The sequence below is a fragment of the Cavia porcellus genome, unplaced genomic scaffold (assembly GCF_034190915.1).
Source record: "Cavia porcellus strain 051 isolate PalLab524CR breed Dunkin Hartley unplaced genomic scaffold, mCavPor4.1 scaffold_26, whole genome shotgun sequence".
Taxonomy (NCBI): Eukaryota; Metazoa; Chordata; class Mammalia; order Rodentia; family Caviidae; genus Cavia; species Cavia porcellus.
Genome location: NW_026947509.1, coordinates 47,651,376 through 47,676,058, shown reverse-complemented (window position 1 = coordinate 47,676,058; position 24,683 = coordinate 47,651,376). Strand labels below are relative to the sequence as shown.

Genomic DNA, 24,683 nt, shown 5'->3' with positions numbered 1-24,683 from the left:
CACACATCCAAGATAAAATTATAGAAAAATAATTCCCTGGAATATTTCCCTGGAAATATCTGCCTGATAAATTATATTTTCCCCAGAAATATGATTCCAATATGTCTGGATTTGGAACTTCAATTGCTGACCTAACTGTGAGTCATTTGTACACAACAAACAGCTGGAAAAACTAACAATGGAAATAATTTATACAAAACACCTTTTAGAGTCTATTTCAAATTGGAGGCTCATATAAAAATTAGTTTCAGCCTAGCTTCTTTCCTTATCCTGCAACAGTTTTCAGACATTTGAAGGATTTGTGATATACAAGTAATACTAAAGTGGAACAGGAGAAGGCCAAGGTGTTTATACTAAGCACCTCTATGTTACACCCCATTTTCTGTTTTGGTCTTCTGCAGCAACCCATCATAGCCCCCATCTATCAGAACTGTAATAATCAAGATGATTTCCTCTTTTGGGAAATACTGTGTTTTATTGGCTCTCCTAGTGCTTTAAATTATCATAGTCCAATAGGCCTCTGATTCTTTTGAATAACTGAAGTATCTATTTCACATATTATAATCATGAAAACTAAGTTGAAAGTTGAGACTATATCAAGATTTGTCAAAGCGATGGAATAAGTACTAAAAACCCTTATGCAGAAAACTGGTTTCTTGAGATACTATCAGGTATGTAGTCCATTAGGAAATACATAAATTTTTGTTACATAGTACAGTCTAGACCATGATGTAGAAATAGGAAAAGATGTAATTTGTATCTGAATTGTTTTCCTAATGTTGCCTAAATTTCCCTAGTATAAATTATTCCTTATATTTTGGATGGCCAAGTTTTACTATATTGGCCAAAAAGAATGAAATGATAAGGATAAAAGTAAGCAAATCTTCCTACATTGAAGCTAATGTTTCACAGTATACTTAGATTATCCCTTTATTTTTGAGTTGCTGAAAAATATCCCTATAGCAAACCATATAATCTAAATTTAGAGAAGTAAATTCATCTGAGGCTGGGCAGAACTGTTGTGATTCACAGCATCTACAAAAAGCACAAAAGCTTGAGCTTGGAGTGGTGGTACACTCCTATAATCTCAGTTACTCTGGAGTACTGAAAATTTGAGGATAGCCTGGGCAATGAAGTGATCCTGTCTCAAAATTTAAAAAATGTAAAAGAGTTGGCAATGTAGTTTAGCATTCCCTGAGTTCAATCCCCTGTGCCACAAAAACAACAAAGACAACAGAACAAAACCCTTTTTCAAAATGTAAGGAAGTCATTTACACACTTGGGAAGTTGAAAGAGTATTAGGAAAACAATTGTGACACAGATTACTTCATCTCTTGTTTCAGCATAATAGCCTAAATCGGTGATGGCAAGCCTTTTAGAGACCAAGTGCCAGAAACCCAGTTATTTATTGTACAATGTAAATACTGCAGTTACACCTGAATGCTCAGCTGCTGGGTGACCTGACGCATGTGCCAACAGAGGGCGCTCTGCGTGCCCACTGTGCACACAGGCTGTAGTTTCACCACCACTGTCCTAGATTGTAGTGTCTATGAGATACGTCTGCATTTCCTAATATAACATATTTCTATTAGTGTTTCTTCAAATAAGGGAGAGGTAATGGGGACTTTTAGTAATGCAATGAAAATTCCTATCTCAGTGATTATAGATTGAAGTATACTGCATAAATAAAAAATTTCAGTAGAAGTAGGTGGAAAAGTGAATTAGTGTTTATTGCTTCTCTCTGTGCTTTTGCTTTCTTTTAACATGGTTAAAGAAGCCCAAAGGTGGACCACAAGACCTGCTTACTCTGAGCGATGGTCTTGCGATGGAAGGCCCACAGTGATCACACACCACAAGAACCACAAGGCATTTGGAGAGAACAGGGCTATCGTGGACCAAATCCTGCATTTCCCTTTCACTCCTCCTTTGCACTCAAACAGGATTTTTTACAATTTATTTAGCCTCCATAGCATCTAGGAAGATATATTTTAGATATCAGAGGCTTGAATCTGGATTTTTGATAGCTTGTAAAAACTAATTTAACAATGGCAAAATTCTACTACAAAACACTTTCTCAACCAGTAGTTTTCAGACACATAAAAAAGGTTGTTTGAATTTTTTCCTTTGTACTTTAAGAGTGCTTGCCAATTCTTCATGTTTTGAAAATGTGGATGATCATGAACTGAGCTCAACTTAATAGGTTATTTTTATGTCATGTTCAAACTTAAGCCACATTTTTATGTTCCACTGTGATTATCCTACAGCATTAAATAGCATAATAACTGCTTTTTAAAAAAAAAATAGAGTTGGCTGCCATTTCCTGATTTTCAAAATAGACTGATGTGTTCAATCAGCATCTAATCCTGAAGTATAAACATCTTAAAGACTTGAATAAATTTTGCATGTCTCTATTATATATTCTGGAGAAAAATGTCCCATGTGTGTATGTGTGTGTACACATGTGTATGTGTGTATATATGGGTGTACATATGTGTGTGTGCGCGCATGCTTGCATACCCAGGCATCTGTGCATGCTTTCTGAGGGGGTTAGGGACAGGAACAGAACATCTACAGCCAGTTTCCAGAGAAGAAAATTTTTCCTTGGAATATTGCTTTAGTTTATGATCCAAGAGAAAGAACCTTCTGTCCAAACACAAATGTTTCTAGTAGGCTATTTCTTGAGAAGAATCCTTAAAGAAACCTGTTACCCTATATTAAAAAATTTAGAAAAAAACTTTGAACAGGAGTGCAAAATTTCTATGAGTTTCCAAGTACTCATATAGTCATCTTCATCCCTTCCTCATTTACCCCACTCAGCCGGACTTGCCTCTCTTCTAAAACAAGTAAACTCTTCTTTCACAAGCAAACTCCCATGAATTCAGTTAAGCAAAATATTACTGGGGAGTTGTGGGAGGAGCAGGGTTTGTTATTTCCCTCAGGCAGGCTTCCTGATACTTACTCTCAGCTTCGAGCCAGGTTTAGATCAAAGTTTAGATCCTGGGTACTAGATCTAAAGTACTGTGTAATAAAGTACTGTGTACTAGATATCATGTACATGGCTAGTGTTTTATTGCTTCAGGATTTTGAAAGTCTGTAGCATAAAAAAACCTGATGCCAAAAAGTAACACCTGGAAACCAAATATGAAAAGTGTACTATTTTGTAAACCCACCTCTTCAGTAACTGCCAGAAGTTCCTCTGCTCCAAAGAGGTCTTGATGACACAATAGAGTTCAAAGGATACAACTGGCAGTGTACAGCTAAGGCAGATGGCTATGGGTTGGTGGACTGCTTCTGCATTAATAGAACCATTTTTTAATCCCAAGCGATTGCATCATATTCCCACTTGTTAACACCACACCTGGGTGTGAGTGACTGATACCCCGAGTTTAGAGGATGGTTATAGAAACAACAGTTAACCTAAGATGGTTGTAAAACTCCTGACATGATTGACTAACACAACTACAGGTAAAACCTATAAGTTTGAATCTGAATCAGTTTTGCCTGGCACAGACTTTAGGTTTATTTCCATGACAACGGACCCAGGAAAGAGTAAATTGGTTTTTAGATAACGTTAGTGCTTTGAACCCTGACTCTTTCGGAGATGGGCAGCTCCTTTGATGACTTGGTAAAAATAAACTCAATTTCTTGCCTCCTCTTAACCACCTTGGAATAGTGTTTATACTCATCCAAGATAAAATTTGGTCTAATTAGAAAAGCCACAGGACAAAACCAACTAAATGGGAGTCTGATTTAATACTTTGTACACAGAAAGCCACTGGAGTTATTGTCTAACCGAGGTTCTCCTATCCCACATGGATCCCACAAATATACAAATGTAAGCATTAAACAAATTATTTAAAAACAATGGTCAGTCTGGTAGACCTGTTTGATTAATCTTAAACACTAACCAATTAAGAAAAACTCTCTCAAGGACTGTTTTGTTTCTTAGCTTCTTCATTCTCAAACCTCCAGCTAATAAAATTGTACCCTACAGCACTTCCACATTTATTACCAATAAGGCAAGGGCTCTCAAACACAAATGAATGCCATGAATGATGACCCCTGTTTAAAAAAAGAAAAAGACCCGATGATGGACTAAATTTCCCATTTTCAATTGCAGAAGAAAATGTGAAATCTGAACAAGATGCAAAGAAAACAAAAGACAACCTCCCAGGAACAGCCTCTCAACATTTCCTCATCTTTGTGACAAAGCAATAAACACGCGTGTGTGTGATACTCACTACTTAACGCAAACCTGAAAGGGAATGTTTTCTCAAGAGGGACAAAGGCATTCTAAAGATGTGAACAAGAAGCATTACCCTAATGAGGGTTAGTTGAGAGGTGTAAATCAACAGCACAAGATTGGGAATGTTTGACGTGATTTATCTGAGTGTTAAAGGTGCAGTCCCCTTTTCTGAAACTTTAATCCAATAATCAACATTATATTGTTTGCATCATAAGAATTCTCTTACTGAGAAATGTTTGTGTCTGATATTTCATGGCAAATTTTAGCATCATTTTTATGCTAGAATAGACATTCTTTGTATGTGTTGCTTAAAGAAGCTGTTACAGTAGTCTGCCAAATGGCATGTATTCAAAAGAGGAAACTGTAAATTATAATGACACTGTTACTACCCTCAAAGCATCTTTGCTTTCTTACCTTCCAGAGTATTAGCTAAAGACCTGACTCCATGTAAAACAGGGGCTTCCTGATGATGAAGTTACATTAAGAGGCCTTTGAAAAGCAATCCTTCGTGAATATTTAGTGTGGACAGGAATGATTAGAAAGGACAAATTTTGGGGGGTGGTGGGAATAGCGCTGGATATTGAACCCAGGCTCTCACATGTGCTAAACACATGCCCTACCATTGAGCTTTTGGCATATCGGAATTTTTGCACATCCATTGGACAAGCCTCGTAGAGAATTCTGTAGATTGCTGATTTAGTAAGGTTTTTAGGTGATTTGTAATTGAGCTCCACAGCTGAAAATGAAGGAGGGTTTGCTACACCTTTGACTTCCAGGCTCGTGTGTTCATGAACAACACAGGGCAAGGAATGGAAGTAGGTATCAAGACGGGGCGAGAGAAGACAGGGAGACAGAAGAGACAGGGAACAGCTAGTTTCCCAGCACAGACACCAATAGACAGGTAGCATTGACACTGTACCTAGAGAGGCTGCCCTCGGCGGCCAGGCCCTGGGAGTCATCGAGGACATTAGGTTCACTGCAGGAGGGGTAGGGAGATGAAGCATTTAGGGAAAGAAAATGCAAAAAGAAAAAAAAAGAAAAAAAGGCATGCAATTTTCTGTTTCCAGAACTAAAAATAAGTAAGTTTAACAGAACAAAGAAGGAAAAGGAGACAGTCAACCATTTCACCTTGTGCTGGGTTTGTCAAGACATAAGACTCAAGGTAATGGGGAAGGAAGGACTTTGGATGGATACGACTCTCAGAGGAGTGGTCTTTTTATTAGTCAAGAGTTAAAATGAGCTCCCAATGGACATGAGCTCTGAAATGCATTGCAGAATGGCTCTGTAGAAGATGAACACAGCACTCCTTTGGTAACCATTGGACTCGTGGTTATTGTTTTTAATCTGTCTTATATGTAGTGTTTCTTTGAAAGGACCCTGCTTTTTTCTTAAGCATTCTGACATTATCACAGAGAAACCACTTACCATGAATTTCCATAACAAAACTCTTAGAACTGATGCCATTTTAAAAAAGAAAGAAAAGAACCCAACTCTCCCTGCTAATTTTGCAATGAAAATGCAAGTAAACAAATGGAAGGAAGGTATCTTGGAAAATCCACATGGAACTACCCCCTTACTCCTTACTCTCTCCATCCCCTGTAAATGAATTGTAAACGCCAAAAGAAGAAACCTGTCAGGCTGGGGAGAGAATAATTAAATAGTTTATCAATTTATTTAGATATAGCTGAATGGAGATCTGGGAATGGTAACAGTGTTGTATTTTATTTGTTTTTCCTTTTGTGGCTAGCATCCAGCTAAGCACCCTGAGGCCTTACTCAATTGGGTGGAGTTAGACCATTTAGAAAACTGGAATGCTGGGGCTGGAGATTTAGCTCAGCGGTATTAGCACCTGCCTTGCAAGCAGGCAGTCGTGAGTTCGATCCCCGGTACCGATAAAAATGAAAAAGACAAAAAAAAAAAAAAAAAAAAACTGGAATGCCCACCCCCAAGGAATTGAGAGGTTGATCTAACTGTAAAATAGTCTCTGTCCCCAAGAAGAGTCTGGTTTTCTCTAGTAACAGAGATGATAATTACCTTTACTAGTCTTCAAAAATATGATTCAATCCAAAACGGATTAGCTATATTATCTTTTCTAAATTTCTAGGATATCTATATAATAGACATTTTCTCCCTGGAAATACATTATCTCCTTAATATATCTGTAGAAAGAGAATTGATAGACTGAGTTATTTTAGGTAAATAACCAAAAACTTCTCTACTTAAAAATACTATTACTCTATAATTTAAAATAACTTCTAAGAAAAATGTTAATTTTATTCTTGAACACTACTGGCACATTAACTGCTTATGTGACTTTATATCATTTCTTAGCTTTTATTTTGGTTACAAATTTTATTTATACTATTTTCTTTTCGAAGGAAAACCTGCCAAATAATTAATGAAACAATCTCTTAACAATGTTAGAAACTTTTATGTGTTATTAGTCTTTGTAACAATTAAATATGCTTATATAAAATGCTTTCTTTAAAAACCTGCAATTTGTTTTATTAACTATCTTTTATCATTTCCCTCTATTTGATGTTCTTCAAATTTTGGCTCTGCTTCACAAATTATATTTATTTATGAGGTTCATGAACCATATGTTAAAAGATTTGGGGTCAGGATAATTATGCCTGCATGTAAACTGATTTTATCTGAACATAACAATGTGCCTTAACTTTTATGATTATTTTCTACAAGTGAATTGTACCACAGTCAATATATAAGGATTAAAAATAAAACAACAAACTAATTAAAACCACATAAGGCCTACTCATAATGACTTTAATTCCTAAAATCAAAATAGTGTTTGTAAAATAGTTAATGTTTGGTTCTTACATCAGATCATTTTCTGTATACATTATATATGTGTGCATATATATACACACACATATATACATATATCCCTGAAGTTTTACAACTTATGTTCTTAGATGTCAGAAAACACAAAGATAATATTTAAGAGGGTTTAGACATGGACTCATAGAATGATAGAGTTGCTACCTGAAAGATCATTTTACCAACCTCCTCACTTCACAGAGGAGAATACTGGCTGTGAAGTGACCTGTCCACGGCCACACACAGTGAATCAGGTTCCTTTCGGCTTGGTTAAACATCCCTGCCTCTGCCTGAATACTGGTGACATACCAGAAGCCTGAAGTTTACCAGTTCTATCATGCTGGTGCTATACTTTTGCCAAACACTCATTATTAGGTTAGCTAATAATAAATCTGAAACACAAAAAAGTCATTGGAGCAACAGGAAGAAGACCCTATCTCTTTATGCAAATTTTAAGGACAGGCAATGCTTGGATCACAAGTTGGGGTCCCTTCTATTAGCCTGGCTTACAACACTGCAAACTACTGCCACAGGGAACCTAGTTGAAAAGTCCTTTCTTGAATGCTCTACCTAAAACAATAACCAGTGCTTGCTAATCTTTCAGTCTTTTTTTTTTTTTTTTTTTTTCTTATCTGTACTGGGGATTGAACTCATGACTACCTGCTTATAAGGCAGGTGCTTATGCCACTGAGCTAAATCCCCAGCCCCTAATCTTTCAGTGTTTGCAGGATAATGTGAATGTATTTTCAGTTTCCACCTGGCTCCCAAGTACAGCTTGCGGGACAGTCATGGCTCTTTACCTCTGGCTGGGGAGCATGCCCACTTCGGCCTGCGGCGCGGACACGCTGGAGACGTGGCTGGAGAACCGTCGCCTTCCGATGGCGCTCAGAAGGTAAGCTTCCTGTTCACTTACCACACTGGGCATGCTCACAGAGTCATCTGGAAGCAGGTAGGCGACAAATGTCATAAAAACTGTTCACGGGATCACAAACCCCCAAGCAAAGCCACACTGCAGTTTTGCCCTTGGCCTGAGTACAATCTAACGTTAAATTATCATTAAATTAGTCCATTCTTTACTGGAAAAAAAGAACCCAATAGGACTGATAATACATTATACATACACATCTTGCACTCTCCCACTAAAACAGCCCTTGTGAAATGAATGTAAACTCTGTGACGATTTTTACATGTATATTATGTGTAAAAGTTGACAATGTCCTGCAAATTAAAGATGTCAGAAAAGCTAGAATGTAGGGGCTAGGGATTTAGCTCAGCGGCATAAGCACCTGCTGTCCAAGCAGGCAGTCGTGAGTTCAATCCCTGGTACCAATAAAAATGAAAAAGACAAAAAGAAAAAAAAAACAAAAGAAAAGCTAGAATGTGACATTTTACAACATTCCAGCAGTGTTCCATACAGAGTTCGTTCTTGAATGAGCCAAGTGTAATTCCTTGACCTGTAATTGTATTCGGGACTATACAATTAATGAGTTCTACCCTACTAGTAGTAGGAAAGACTACTTCAAATATTTTCAGGAAAAATTTTTGAAAAAACAATTCTGAAGTAAGCACTCATTTTAAAATGGAAGCATATAATCTTGTTTTTGCCATGAAAACATGTAACATTATACTAAAATCCATAAAAAGTTAACTTTAACACAGTATTTGCAACAAGGGACCTCACTGAAAATAAGTGAATGTGATTTGGTCCTGAGTACTAAACATACTTCATTGAGCGTACTGAGCTTTGGGGAACATATGTTACCACAGAAGATCATCTGCTACTATTTATTTTAAATATGCAAGTGATCATATTTCTAATTGAACTTTTCAAAAGGTGAATATGAAATTTGTTATAAAATCTGTTATGAAATGACTGACAAAATTTATTCTTCTTATAAAATGGTATTTCCTTTTGACACAGGTTCAGAGAGAAATGCATGAAACATATAATAGGGTATGTCAACCTAGGTCCTAGGTGTCACTGATTTTTTTTTACCCTAATTTGAAATCATGTCACATAACATTCCCTCAGTATTTGGTGATTAGTCATGTTTTGCCTTACACTAAGCCTTTTGTTAAATTTTGTAAATGTCTATCATCTGCCCTATAAGACTATAACTAATAGAGAACAGATAACATATGTTATGGTTTATGTTGGTGGCCTCCAGGCCTCATGCATTTATATTATGCATCTGTGATTGGTTCATTGTATAGTGCTTGGATTATGGTGTCAGTGCTACACCCACACAGGGGTGGAGCCAGGATGTGATGTAATGGCAGGAAGAAGGTATGTCTCATTCTTTTGCTGGTTTCTGCCTTGCTATTTGCAGCTGCCATGAACTGCAGCCCCACCGTGCCACCCTGCCTTGGAGCCAACTGAGTATGGACAGAAACCTCCAAAAACTGTAAGAAATAAACCTTTCCTTTCCCAGCTTTGGGCTTCAGGTATTTTGTCTCAGTGAAGAGTAAAAAGTAACTAAGACAACATATCTTTCCCATACATCCTTTTCTTATGTCTGATAGGTCTAAATACAGATTTGATGACTGGAAAAACAGTTTAACTTGAAGCAGTCGATCGTCTGACTTTTTTATCCTTCCTTACATAAATATACACATCACAACTGCATTGCATTGTTTGTTAGCAACAGGGCTTTCATCAGGATGACTGCAATGTCCAAGAACAGAGATTATGGCAAAAATTTCCATCAGTGTATGACAAAGGAGATCCTGTTTATTTGTTCTCTTCTTTGCTTCCCTGCCTGTTTCCTACTGGCTATAGCGTCTGCTTATTCATACGTTACTTGCCAAATAAATCTAGGTATCGATAAGACAGGCAGTATCAATTTTCCATCATAAAAAATGAGACTATTTCACGCATCAAAAATATGTTTTATATTTTCAACTGCTACCTGAACTTTTTCCCCCAAACTTTTAATGTTTATTTTTAACCACTAATCCCATAGCCAAGATTTTAGAGTATTTCCCTAATTATGACTTTAGGTGTATTTCCACAACAGTCACCAAGGTGACTCTGACAGAAGTCTATGTCCGTAGAATGGATGCAGGACAATACGATAATCACCATATCTTACTGAACCTAAAACTAAATCTGGAAATGTACTGCTAAGTGTTTTGGCAAAGCAGTTATTTCTTTTCTTCTACATACCCAACTACAGTGAGGTATTAACATGCTTTTATTCATTCTAATTCATTAAAATTCTGACCTCAACTTCCATTTCCTCTATTTAGTTCAGAGAGGCGTTTTTATTGTTGTTGTTTGGTAGAGATTTATTCTTAAAGCATGGACAGTACAACTTTGCAATGAATGTTTTCTCTTGGGTATCTTCAAATGCAAGTGTAAAATAATCCGTTCAGTTTAGAAGCTCCTTACATGAGAATGGTAATTAATTGAACCTTTTATCTCGCCTTTATTTTCAAATCTGCTCGTGTTAAGCATGCATACACTCGAAAGGCTTCCTGACCAGGTTTCCCGTTACTACACAATGCTAAATCTTCACCACATGCGTTGGAAGCTCCTGGGCTGATCTCATCCTTTGGGATTCTGTTACCTCAAATCAGTGCTATTTCACCTCAAGACAGCCTGTTATATAATTTCATTCTGGCTGCCACACCCAATGCGTCCTTTCCAAGTCCTGACATGCTTTGCCCATTTTTCCTTGCCCATTACATGCTGGTCAGCCCTGAATTCTTTCCAAATAATCAAGGACACAAGAAACCAGAATCCTACTCTGAACCCTTTAATACTTGGAAAAGCAGAAAGTCCCAAGCCCTCCCTCGCGTGGCCAGGTTGTTTACCACCAGGGTTCTTTGGTGTGACCTACTTTCCTCGTCTTCTTCATCAGTCCGACTCAGAGTGTCCTGTGAAGCCTGCTGGGACGGCTCACTGTCCTGTTCCCAGACAGTGCCTGTGCCCGTGTTGGAGCGGGACATGGTGGCCAGGCTCAGGCGGTAGGCAGAGGTGGAGGTGCCCACTGTACTGATGGACGTCTTCCCTTGGTAGGCTGGGGGTCGAGAGACGGAAGGAAACGGACTGTGATACTCTCGAAAGCAAAATGTTTGCTTCAGAGCTCTCCCTAACCACTCGCATTTTTCTTTTTAAGGAAAGGTAAGTTAATAGACAAATCATGCTTAGGACAAAGTAACACATGGACCTGGATATGTTGCCAATGACAAAGAATCACTGTTGGCTGCTGAAGTAACTGTGATTGAACGGTTTCCTTGTGAATATACAACATAACCAACCAGGTGAGGTATTTCGGCAGGAACAACAGTGACTTCCTCTCACTGCTTTTCTATTTCATTTTCCAAAGCTGATAAACTGGAAGTTAATTTTGACCGTAATTTCTACTTCTAATTTGCCAGTTTTTACTGAGACATACACCTGAACCCCACATGAGCATACATAATAAATTAATGAGCGTCCCATAATCAAAACCAGAATTTAAAATCAAAACTGAATTCTCATTCTCCTTTTCTGGCAACTATGATATATAAGATATGTTTCAGTTCTAGATCAGATGATTGTATCAGTTCTGTATCAGATTAATCAGAATATTATTTGAATCGCAATACACAGATTTTGCTGAGATGGCACTTGTCAAAGTTTTTGTCATTAACACGTCATTTGAAAACAACAAAAAAGCTTAAGGGACAAAGAAAAATATGTAACATATTTTACTCCCACCACTGGCACAATACAATTTATTTTCCTTCCTTAGTAGTCTGTTGTTAATATAATTATAAAAAATAAACAATGCACACCCAAAGGAAATAGTTTGAATAGTGTAAAGTATACTCTACTTTAATGATTCTATTGCACCTTCCTCATTCCAGTTTGTGAAAAGTTAGAGACTTTATAATTACTCATGCAACCTGCCTTAAAAAAAAGCACCTCAGCATTGTCATCTGTATGTAAGTTATTTATCCTCTATTGAGTTTCAACTTTTTCCCTTTTTTGGTTTTTCTCTTGTTTTTTGCAGTATGGGGAACTGAACCCAGGGCCTAACACATGCTAGGCAAATTCTACCACTGAGCTACATGCTCAACCCTTTCTGCTTTATTTTCAGACAAGCTCTAAGTGGCCAAGGATGGTCCCGGACCTACGGTCCTTCTATGTTAGCTTCCAGAGCAGCTGGAGTTTCAGGCTTTCATCACCATGCTTGACTGATTTCCTCCTGCTATAAATATATTTTCAGTGATAAACCTTGGGGCTATTTGTGTGAATGAGAGGGAACAACTGTGACAATCTACATCTAATAGATGCCCAATAAATGTGAGGCCCCCTTTTTCAAAAAAGAAATGAAACAAAACTTAAGTAGTTTAATTTAATTACATATTCTAGAAATAGTTTGGATACTAAAATTAGGATTAAAATATTTAGAAAAAAATGAAACTCCTCTGATTTATGGCTTGTTGACAATAGTCACATGATTTGATTATAGTTATTATATATTTCAAACATGTTAATTTTTGAAAAATCACATGGTCAAATCTACTTCTGTTTTCAAAACATGAATTCACACATGACTCCAAAAAGCACAGTAGCCTGAATAGAGTGATTCTTGGTTGGCTGGGAGTTCAGTCGAAATCAAAACACCCCTATACATATTTACCTGATCCACTGTGGACGGCTTCTTTTAGGATTTTTAGTTCACTGTTAAACTCGGCAATGAGCGAGCTCTTACACAGGGGCCGTGGTATGAAGCGCCGCTCCAGCTGGTCCGCAATGTGCTGCCGGGCAGAAAGCTCTTCATGATTCTCTGCTGGTTGGGCCAAAAGCTAAAAAGAAGGCATTGCATTCTCAGGGCCTTAATTTCTTCACCTGTAAAATGGGCTAATTACCATTCCTATCTCGTAAGTTGAGAGGTATAAGGTAACACATGTGAAGTCCTTCACAAGGTCTTTCACAAAGGCAGGCTTACTAGTTTTGGATTTTGAGTCACTGACTCAAAAATTAAGCATAGGAATAAAAAGGCAAGAATAATGAGGGTGCTGGGGGGGGGAGAACATGCTAGAAGTGTCCTACTTTTTTCATATTTATTTAAAATCAGATCTGGGTCATGCCACCGATCTTAAGGGAATGCTCCAGTCTATTCCACCGGTCATATCTTTTTTTAAGGGGAGGAGGTAACGAATAGGGGGAGCGAACTAAGTTTGCAGACTCTAATAACCATGAAGGTACTTCCGGTGTGAAATCTTATTACCCGGTTATAGCTTGGGGCTGCATCTTCATGGAGCATGAAGTTAACAGACTGTGTTAACTGCCCGAAGCAAGTGCCAGGAGCCTTCCCGCAACAGCCCTGGCTTCCCAGAGTGCGGCCCCTGCCCTGGGCTTGGCACTGCGGGCCAAGCGGCCCCCGCACCTTGCACTGAATGAAGGGACGCAAGAGCACAAAGATGGGAATCCGAGTCCGCACGATGAAGTCCAGGAAGTCCCACAGCGCCAGGCCGCCCACCTTGCGCAGAGCCATCTCCTTCACCTGGAGGCTCAGCCAGTACCACTGGCTTCCCAGCTGCCTCTCAAAGCAGACGAGAATCACCTTCAGCGCTTCAGGGCGGGAGAGAGGAAGGAGAGCCTGAGGTCTGGAGCCTGGGGAGACCCCAGCCTCGCAGCCTGCAGCCTGGGCCTGACCGCTCCACGAAATTTTCCTCACTTCTAAACGTCACATTTCCTAACACTCAACGCAGCCCTCAGCGAGCGTTCCTGATGCTGAAGCAAAAATTTGTGTGCTAAACTGTTTTGGTTCTGATGAGAACACGAGTATCTTTCCTAAGGGCACTGACCTACATCAGAAAGAAAAGAGTGATGTGGTCTGTGGAATGGACACAAAACTATTTAATAAACATGACATTTCACTAATACTTTGCTGTCCAAAAGCTTTGTCACCAGTTTTATAGCGATAGCAGCATATTACCCCTATTCACAGCTAAATCATGGATGTTTCGAAAACACTGTTCTTTTAAGCATAAAAAGAGAAGCCCTTGTTATTGAACATAAAGCCAAAACATGCAGAAATACACAAAGTTAAAAGCAAAATGAAGTCCTTCCTCTTCCCCATTCTCCACCCCACACTAAACCGTTCCCAAGAGGTAACCCGCAAATGTCATTAGTGGGTCATTCCAGATATAAGTGACCCCCTTTCTGCACATCAGGCCTGTAAGTCCTGTGGGCTTCTTTCACAGTGCCCCCACAGCGTTCCAGCAGCCCCTTCACAACATCCATTCATTCATGCTCTCACCACGGGGCCTGCCGAAGGCAGTTAAGAGGACCTGGACCTTCTTGACCATGTCTTAGGACCCACCTCTTGGGTATCTAAAAAAATCTGAATGGTGAACATGTTTCAGTTCCTATGAGGACACAAATATCTTTCTTAAGAACACTGTGCTACTAAATACACAAAGAAATCCCACTTCTCAAAGCTGCAGAAACTCCCTCTCCGCTCCTTCCTCAGGGTCTTACTCTTCGCGGCAGCTGGTTACCTCCAGACCCTCCCTGAACTAAGCAGAGAAGCAAGTGAGCAGAAAGCCACTTTCCAAGACGTTGCTATTATTTGGTGCTGACTGGCAGCTGTTGGGTTTCTATTTCCCACTTTTACTTCTGTCAGTCTGATACACAAGCTATTAATAAGGTACTCAAAAACAATCTGGGGCCAGAAGTCATGGATTTGAAATCCAGCACTGTGGTTCACTGTCTCTCTAGGCGAGTTTCTGGGCCTCTGCCTCTTTGCTCCTGAAATAGGAGCACTAACTTCACAGAGTGGTGAGGCGATGGGAAGTCAGGGATGATGCTGTGAGAGACAGAAAATACCGCAGCACAATAAATTCCTTGCTAAGTAAGCAAAACAAAAACAAAACAAAAAACATTAAAGGGGGTTCAAATTAAGCCAGGCATGATGGTGCACACCTGTAATCCCAGCACTCAAGAGGCCGAGCCAGGATTGCTGCCAATTCAAGCCCAGTCTGGCTAAACCGTGAGTTTAAGACTCTGTCTCAAGACCCTCACAAAAAGGACATAAAGTAGGTGGAACTGAAACATGCTCTCATCCGAGGGTTTTTTCTCGGTGAGCTCCTTTCCTCTGTTGTCCTGTGTGTACTCCCCAGCTTTACACAGGATGCCAGCCAGAGTGGGAATTTCATATAAGCCTGCTTCACACCATGGCAACCAGGCACCCTCACAGGTGGGCTCCGTGCACACACTGTTTTCTTCTCCATCTCATTCTCATTGCCAACCATGTCATTTTCAGACACGTCCCTTTAACATGAAGTTCAAATGTCCCAGACTCCAGGGACCTGTCTTCACTGGCGTTTCATCTTGGCCTCCTCATCATGACCTGCCTTGGTGAACTGGAAAATGCCAGCAAGACTTTTGCGAGTGCCTGCTGACAATGTCGCTACTCTGGCTGTTGAGCCAAGAGTAACCTGTTCCGCCAGCCCCATTTATTCAGGGCCAAAGAGTGGCTTTCCATTGGAGAAGATCAAATTAGAGGCTCATGAAAACTTAGGAACTGAAGGAAGAAGGAAATTGGCGAGCCCACAGGGAAGACCGTAAGTAGACTGGCCTTACTCAAGTAGAGATCAAGATGGAAATTTAAAGATGACACTGTGAGCAAAGAAAACTAGCTTGTGGAAGGTATAGCAAAAGAACAAGAATACCAGCACCTTTTATGGCACGACTAGAGCACCTGACCCCAAGGGCTCTGTTCACGTAGATGACAGCCCAGCGAGCCCCACACACCATGCATCATGGTGTATGTGTACAATAGGCTGAGTGTAGACCTTGTAACCGCTCCAGATCTCACCAGTGATCTTGCACAAGACCAGCAAGAGGGAATCCTCCCTACCGATGCCTTCCTTACATTCCCGGACATCTGATGAGAACAACCCAGTTGCAGATTTGAAAGTATTGTTTTTGTCATATTCTTACTGAAGGCAGCTAGACCTGCAAGATGTTTCCTGCAGTTTTGTTAAATACTTTGAGTTGAGGTGGAACTAAGTACATCCATAATACATAGTACACACACACACACACACACACATGCTCACACACACTGGAGAGGGTGGAGTAGAAAGCACCCACCCAAGTACGCAGCCTGGCTAGTGGACTCAGCCAGCCCTTCCCTGCGCAGGTCCTTCCCTGCATCCCCAGGCGTGGAGCAGTGGGCGGGGGAGCTCTCTAGCATGAAGTTCTTGCTCCTGGACGTGCTGATGATTCGCGGTGGCAGCAGCACATTAATGACCGTCTGCAGCAGCAGCTGTACCTCGGGCTGCTCCAGCCACGGGCTATCTGAAGGTTGGAGTTAAGAAGAGGAAGGGGAAAGAAAAACAGTCACAAGGTAGGCTTTTTCATAGCAACGAAAAGTGCAGCTCTTTCCAATTCCAAACCAGGACCCCCCTGCAATTCAGGTGTTTCCCACCCAACACAGCAACCACCCCCCACCAGCAGACACAATGTTCCTGGCACTGAGTAATCCTATTTACCAAAAGCTTAAGGTCTTAGCCAGATGCCTGCTTACCATTCAATCTCCTTTTCACAAATATTCATAAACCACTGTCCTTGCATTTGAGATAAACTTTTCCTAAAAGAAACCCCCCTCTCCTAAGAAGAAAGAGTAACATAAAGAGATCAAAACTGAAAGACCATGGCAGGGTTTCTGCTAAACTCAGTGGCAGCACTACACACTCCGTCCACCTGTCAATTCTCATCATATCGCACTTCAACTAATCCCAATTTCTTAAATGATTTTAAAAGGCCGTGTCTTCTAAGGAGAGCAGAGAAACTTGTCCCAAGGCAGCTAAACTGGAAAGAAAGAAAAACTCTTATTTTCTAAGGTAACCCTATAAACCATTTAGAACGACTTCGAGTGGTAGCTTTCCTGGGAGAAGGAAAGAGGAACAGTAGCCAGATATGTAAGAAAACACAACAACAGTGATATGGTTCTTTTAGTTAAATTAATCAGACCTTTGCTTCCAGATCCTACTGTGAGCACAAATGGGATGAGCAGATTTAAAAGCATCCCCTCCCTTCGCTCTTGATTGGTGAATGGAGAGATCACATGGCTTAAAGGAAAATCTTCTTTTAAAGCCTGTACAGCAATAATAGAGAGAAAGATTAATTGGCCATCACACCCACTTAGTTGATCTTTACACAGCAATGACCGAGATGGTGACTCCCTGCTGACCGCTCCTGTAAACTGAGTTCGATTGTCTGTGCAGCATACGGTGGGAATCCAAGCAAAAGTGATACTTTACCATTTGCTGGACATAATTGAGAGCTATGTGCCTAAAAACACAGTGACATCTTGAATATTAAATGAATTATAATACATATGGTCAGATGTAAAACAATCTTATTTCCCACTTCCATGTGTTCCACCAATTCCACCATGAATATTTTAGAGACAAGTATTCTTGTTCCATTTGCAAGTTATTTAAAAGTCCTCTGACCCCTTCCTAAGGCCTTCTTGAAGCCAGGAAGCAATAAGCAATAAAGAAGAGGTTATTAAAATATATCACTTTGGAGATGTCATTCTTTCTCTTCAGCATGGTAACCATACTTCTTAATGCATTCTCTTTATGGTCTACTTGTTCTTTGGAGGATGACTATCAAGCCCGATTGTCAGACAATGGGTAGATGGTTAATCAGTTACATGTACTTTTCATGTATCACAGAGCTTTTCAATCATTTAATGTTTTTAAAATTGGGTAATAGAGAAATAGGCAAGAGTATTGGAAATGTGCATATTTTTGCCTTGAAAATTATTATTTTAATTTTAAGAAATAGAGTGGAAGAAAAAAAATTTTTTTTTCAGAAATCACCCCTGATACTCAACACACAATCATTAAAGAAAATTAAGATATTCAAATTCTGGTAATGGCATGTGAAAGAATTTTATGTGGTAATTCTTTCTGAAAATAATTTAAAACCAGACTTTGAATATTACTGCCTCTTTTAATTAACAATTGTGAGCTGATTATCTGTAAACCATTATTTTGCACACTTTAAATGACTGAAGGGCTTACTGAGGTCATGGCAGAACTCAATGACTCTGCTATTTTTGAGATCTCAAGAAGAATTACAGAAGTACAACTTAGGGCCGCGCTCAGGGCTGAAGCTCCAAACCGATCAAAGTTCGGAGATGTTCCCAGTTTTGTTTCACAGATTTTGCCCAGCCTTTGCAGAAGGAAAGAGAACACCATGATCTGGCGTCTCAACCAGCAACTCTTAACGAGCGTGACAAACAGGTAAGACAGTCACACCTGTATCTGCAATGCTACAAGCCGGACAACAGCTGTGCTGAAGGGCAGAGGTGGTGAGAGATAAGGGCTGAGATGAAGAAGGGGTAATCCATCAGCAACACTGGAAGGTCCTACCACTCCCATCACCTGAAATACAAACAGAGCACATGACCAGCCTTGACCACTGCAACGTCATGCAACTGTAGTAAGGAGTCTCATTCCATAGTAATAATGATGGTAATGATAGGAATAATAAGTTGAAGGTTGGGCATGTTACTTTCAGTCTTCTCTATCTTGTTGCCTTCTTCTGAAGGCAAGTAATGTCTGGAGTCAGATCAATCATTGGAGTCGATTATTCACACAAGGTTTTGTAGAATGCTGTTTATAGATAGCTATGTAAAGAATGAGAGATGAACCAAAAAGCTGTTCTAGTCAGGAGCCTGGACACTGACTTGTGGGTCGAGAGGAGCACGGTCAACACTCTTGGATGGAGCAAATACTGACAACAGTGACAATGGCAGCAGCTCTATGTGCGCGAGGCAGTCCGACTACAGAGTCGTTGTTCAACTAGTCAAGCAGCGGTTCCTACTCGATGAAATGCTCTAACATGGTTTCCATACATTGTACAAAACCTTGTCAGGACCAGACTCTAGATATTACATCAGTGATTAAAAATAGTTTCTCTTTACATAAACCCTCGAATGACAGTGTCATTTTGCACTGCAACATAAAAAGTAACACCCTCTGTATTTTAAGGTCCCCACCCAAGACTTTCTCAACCTCTTGCCAATCGTGCAGCCTCCACCACCCCACTCTCCAACTGGCAGCCCTCAACTCTCAGCGCAACTTCAAGAGGCGAAATGTCAAAGTAGCGCGTGGGAAGTAGCACGCCAAAATCCCATCTGGGAGGGACGGACCCCTGCGTCTCCCCACGCACCACCTTGAAATGCCCCTCACTAGTTTCAGAGTCACCTGAGCCACCTGTTTTCATGGGGAGGGGCACAAAGTGGTTGACCTGTAAATCTTCAAAGCAGAGAAATCAATAGCAGAGTTAAACGGTGCCAAGTATCGCAAGACGGCCCCGCGGCTACTCACCAGATTGACACAGACATTGATCAGTGACCTAAGGTGAGGCAGGAAGGATATGATTGGCTGCCTCTGAAGTGTCAAACAAACCCCTTCAATCAAATTGCTGGCAGGCTCCCACTCAACCTGTCGCCTGGAATACAACATAGGAGCCGTTAAAATTTTACGGTGCAATACTTGGCACTTTTCTGAGGCAAACCCAAGGTGTATTTCTCAAGGTTTCTGCTGCCTTTAGGAGCATTGCATGGATGATCTTTTATACATTTATACTAGGTGAAAATAAACCAGATTGCAAATCCTTTTTAAAATCTTAAACCGTGTACCAGTTTTTTGGATTGGAATTGTGTAGGATAAGTTAAACTGCATTATTTTAACCAACATGAGTGTATTTCTCTAAGTATAGTTACATTGAAATAAATTTGTAAAAAGCAATATATAAATATAAATATGTATACCATTAGCAGTGCAGCTCCCTTCTAGAGGGTCTGTAACAAGTGAATGAGACAATGATTCTGACACCATCTGGGGCAGGACACGTGTCTGAGACACGTGGTGGAGTTTACCCATGTTGTTCCCAAAGCACAGAGCACACAGGGAGGGGAGGAAGATACTGAGAACACAGCGGGGCACCCCTGCCCCACCGACTAATGAGACAAAATCTACTGAAGAAAAAAAAAAGATGATGAATGGGTTGAATTTTAAGTTCCCTGATTTCAGCTTTGAGAGAGGGTCCGAAGGCTGTCGTTTTAGGGACTCACTTGGGGGCAGTTACTTCCGGCCTCCTGCTGTATTTCTGAAATCTACTTTGCAGACTACACTTGAGTCTATCAGCTTTGATACTACATTACTGCTAATTGGATTTACAGGGCTTCATTCCTGTCAAAGAGGTTACATTAGAAGGGAACCATTTGTCTATTTAAAAAGCATTCTTTGTTGGTCTCCTAAGAAATCATGTTTTGCAATACTTCCTCGGCAGTCTGAATGGTGAAACACATAACCCAGTTGGATGAACATGGCATTTTTCCGTAATAAAAATCAACCCAGTTTCTGTTAGTCTCAGTACAGAAAGATTCATTCCCAGGACTCCTAAATAAACAAGTTGGGCTTTGATAGTATCAGTATTACTTCAATATATTTTCTTGGAAATATTTTCTAAGGTTACATTTTCCTAGCAGAATGGAATCTCTGCAACGACATCATGAAAATGTCATTCGTAAATGACATATTCACATCCCTGATGTCAAAGTACCTAAGAATTTTACACATCACCCACAGCCAATGTGTCTGCCTTAGGTGACTGAGGTCACCTAAAGGAGTTAAATCCAAGCCAGCTTCATTTACATCACCTCTCCCAAGAGAATTTTCTACAATTGGCCACGTCTGTGCATGGGTCCTGAAGTATACTTTCTGGAAGCGTCATGCCACTTACAGTGGGTTTAATCATATGACAGACACGTGGGCCAGTTTACAGAGGGACACTCAACATCCTTAGATATCAAATTACTTAAGTAGAAGAATTTATTTTGAAGTCCACTTATAAGACAGCTATAAATCTTTGCTCAATCATTTTCCAAAAGACACAGATATTCCACAGGGACCACTAAAGACACAGTGATTTAGAAACAGGCATTCCTATGCCACTGAAATCTTAATGTCTAGACATTCATTACCACCAAATAAAAGAATATTTAAAAAGCCATCAATTATTAGCAAGAAATCATCTTTTTCTTTTTCTTGGAAATTGCCTAATGTGAAGCACAAATGTGAAAAAGAACATTGGCTGATACCTAAAAGCACCCTGACAAACTGAACACTAAGTGCTGTAGATTGCTGGGCAAGATTTGCACTGAATTTTGCTTTAGTTTAAAAGGACAGAGAATGGTCAAATGAAGCCAAGTTGAAACTTCCAAATTAGTGGGGTTATCAGCATTTATTAATTGAACTATCTGCTCACTGTGACTATGATCACCAAATTGAGCCCTGTCGCCAGGTAGACTGGCTCAGAGGAATTCCTTTATCTTATTGGAAGGGCACCAGTGAATATTTCTTTGGCCATTGAACAGAAGTCCAGTGGGAAATGTGCTGTTCAGAACTGCACTGAAAGGGGAAAGGTAGGTATTGGTTAACAGTCCTCTAAACTTTTTAGCTGATTTTGGCTGATTATTATAGAACTTGTCATTTTTCTAAGTTGGTACCTTAAATATGTGAACTAATCGTTAACTACAGTACTTGGAGTTGCAAATTAATGTTTCTGGCTGCTTTAGCTGGTGGTTTATAGAGCATCCCCTGGCTTATTTCAAGAGGGAGCGGAGGGTACCGACTGACATACACGGGATGAGGAACCACTGGTGAGAGCTAAGAATGAATAGATTTTTAAAGATGAAAGCACTTTAAAAAGATAAAAGCTATTTCCTCAGAATGGGCCCTCCAGTTGGGTACACTAGTCTTGATGAACTGTCCACAGACATCGCAAGAGAACTTTGGTCATCCCTCAACTCCAGACGTCCCCTCTACGGTAGGAGGTGACAGCTTCTGACTCTGAGGCTTATCGCTCAGTGGCTGCCCTGCGGCCTCCTTACCTCAGCGTGGGCATCTTGTGGATCTTGTTGAACATCCGGTCCAGCCTCTTCAGGATGAGGATGAGGGCCGGCCTCACCGCCTCGGCCGCCCAGTCAGTGATGGGCAGCATCTCCATGATGTAGCGCCGTAGCCCGCGGCTCTCCATCGTCTGGGTGTCATAGGGCGCCAGCTTCAGCAGGGAGTGTGCGATCTCCGCCAGCCTGAAAGGATTGTTTTGAAAAGAATATGCTGAACAGGTCACAATGGAAATGGTCCCACACAGCATCACGCTAATACCTTTCTTCCTGCTGCTTCTCAAGAGACTAGGGAGGGTCTGCACATGCGCAATGACACCATCAAGGGATGCTGCAGAGGGTAAATGAAAAGTCAAAGGAGGACAGGAACTGCCATAGGCAGTCAGGCTTCCCCCAAGGCTGACGAAGATTCCCAGGCACTGCATCCACATAGTGGTTTCTGCTAAGTGTAACAGTCCATAAATAGTCTTCAAAAGCAGATACGGACTACCAATTTGCAAAGAACTAAAAGAGAGCAACATACATTAACCTTTTTTTTTTTTTTTGAGACAGAGTCACACCAGAGAGTGCACGCTGGCCTCAAACTTATAGCTATCCTCTTGCCTCAGCCTCCTGAGTGCTGGGATTACAGGCATGCGCCACCATGCCCAGTCATGCACAACTTTAAAGTCAATTTAAGTTAATTTTGTATAAAAGAAACAGTGTTACAATTTTATAGTTTCATAATGTTAATACAAGGAGTACATACAGAAAGTTTGGAAAATGTATGCCCATTGATGGAATTATCTTCACCTGTTGTACAATTTAAGCCTGGTTTTCCTAAGACTTTCATTCTAAAATAACATACATGACACTCCTGTCACAAGAGAAGTATCGATTTTAAGTTTTAAAATTATGTGAAAACAATTTTTTAAACTAATGATATATGTTAAGGTCCTGTCACTCACTAGTGACTTGAATTAATATATATCTAGCCAGGAAGGTAGGGGATCTTATGAAAGTAGAGTACAGATGAGGGAAATTCAAATAGAGAAGAGGATGAAGCAGCCTAATGTGGCCTGAAGTACACTTGGGAATGACATTATCAGCAGACATGTAGGATTTTCAGGACTGTTATTAAGAGAGGGGAGGAGATCTGAGACACACTATTCTATAGTAAGTTTTTCCTAATTTTTTGAAGCACGTTTGCCTTGGGAAATCTCTGCAGATACCCTCTTAGAGCTGTGGAATCTCAGCACTGAAGAAGACTTTAATAGTCATTTAGGCAAGGAGGTTTCACATGTTGGGCATTTGAATTGTGCTTCTTAAAAACAAAACACAAAACAGACAAAACAGTTTTAAAGACAAATTGAAAAATGGTTTCCCAGGCCTCGCTTAATACATAGTAGTTTCTATATATTTTTAACTTTTAATTTGGAAAATTATGAACGTCTACACATGTAGAGAGGAGAGTATATAGAAAGTCCTTCAAACTACTCATCACCACATTCAGCGATGGCCACTTACATCCCTACATTTTTCCCCTGGAGTGTGGACTATTTTGAAATAATTTTAAGCATCATCTCATTTATCTGTACATATATCAATATGACTCTAAAATTAAAAGGCAAAGGGGAAAAGATATTATAATACAACTGTGGTATCCAATAAATTTAAAATAGTTCCTTTTCTTCATTATTATTATTTTTTTGGTACTGGGGATCAAACTCACGACCTTGTACTTACCAAACAGGCAGTTATGTCACTGAGCTAAACCCTTGGCCAATAGTTTCTTTTTAAAGAAAAAAAAATCAAGTCAATTTTTAATATTTCTTCATTCATATTTTTAAAAAATGGGGGGGAAAATAAGGCCCATACATTTCAATTGATGGTTGGCACCGATTGAATTTTGCTTTTTTTTTTTCCCTATCTTGGAATTTATTTGTTGAAATAATTAGTGGCAGCAATACTGATCTTGCTGACTGAATCTCCAGGTGTTATTTCATCTATCCTATTGTATTCACGTCAGGGGGTAGTTAATTTCAGGGGCTGGATCTATAGACTCGGTTTTGATCTTTTGATTAAGAATTCCTGGCAGGGCGCACACAGTCAGAGGCCCACAGTCCCTAGCTGTCACTCTGTCTATGTTGTTAGTCGCCCGAGTGATCCCTGCACAGATCTACAAAGTACCAGCATGATCCTGGGACCTTCCTTTTCTTACATATTAGCTACTTCATTTTAATAAAGAGAAATGCTGATTACTCTAGGAGAACAGAAAAGGCAGGACAAATGCCTGGCAGGATCTGCAGTGAAGAGCTCTCTGGCATTCTGCTTCAGCAGTCACACGGAAGCCACTGTGTCTCTGATACTCGGATGATTTACAAGGGCCTCACTGATTAGCTTTGTGACAGCAGAATCTACAACTGTGCAAGGCTCTGGAGCAGCCCTTACATCAGGTCCCTAAATTTCCTGCATTGTCTTCCTGGGAGACTTAACTCTGGAGGCATAAATCCAACTCTTCTTCCTCCTGTCCCCGCTTCAGAACTGAGAAATAGTTCCTGTCTCTTCATCCGCACTCTCTCCCCCCAGATTGAACATGTTCACTGTCCTGAAAATGGGGAATTCAGTTACTCCAAAGACATCATTTTAAACAGCCTATATGCTCTTTTTAAAAAAATCTATTT

General features: G+C 40.1%; 1 protein-coding gene across 12 annotated transcripts in view; it reads right to left on the bottom strand.

Annotated features, from left to right (window-relative positions):
* The window catches only part of Unc80 (unc-80 homolog, NALCN channel complex subunit), a 201,309-nt gene that overhangs the window by 10,384 nt on the left and 166,242 nt on the right, over positions 1-24,683 (bottom strand). For 10 of the 12 annotated variants that reach the window (XM_063237423.1, XM_063237424.1, XM_063237427.1 and 7 more), the window contains 10 exons: positions 22,006-22,206; positions 19,436-19,559; positions 18,362-18,487; positions 17,064-17,187; positions 16,182-16,388; positions 13,468-13,652; positions 12,718-12,883; positions 10,927-11,106; positions 7,885-8,023; positions 5,166-5,222 (listed from right to left, as the gene is read on the bottom strand). In XM_063237423.1, coding sequence (XP_063093493.1) covers positions 5,166-5,222; positions 7,885-8,023; positions 10,927-11,106; positions 12,718-12,883; positions 13,468-13,652; positions 16,182-16,388; positions 17,064-17,187; positions 18,362-18,487; positions 19,436-19,559; positions 22,006-22,206 — 1,509 coding nt within the window. The remainder of the gene's footprint in view (positions 1-5,165; positions 5,223-7,884; positions 8,024-10,926; positions 11,107-12,717; positions 12,884-13,467; positions 13,653-16,181; positions 16,389-17,063; positions 17,188-18,361; positions 18,488-19,435; positions 19,560-22,005; positions 22,207-24,683) is intronic. The other 2 variants (XM_063237430.1, XM_063237433.1) reach the window with 1 other exon arrangement.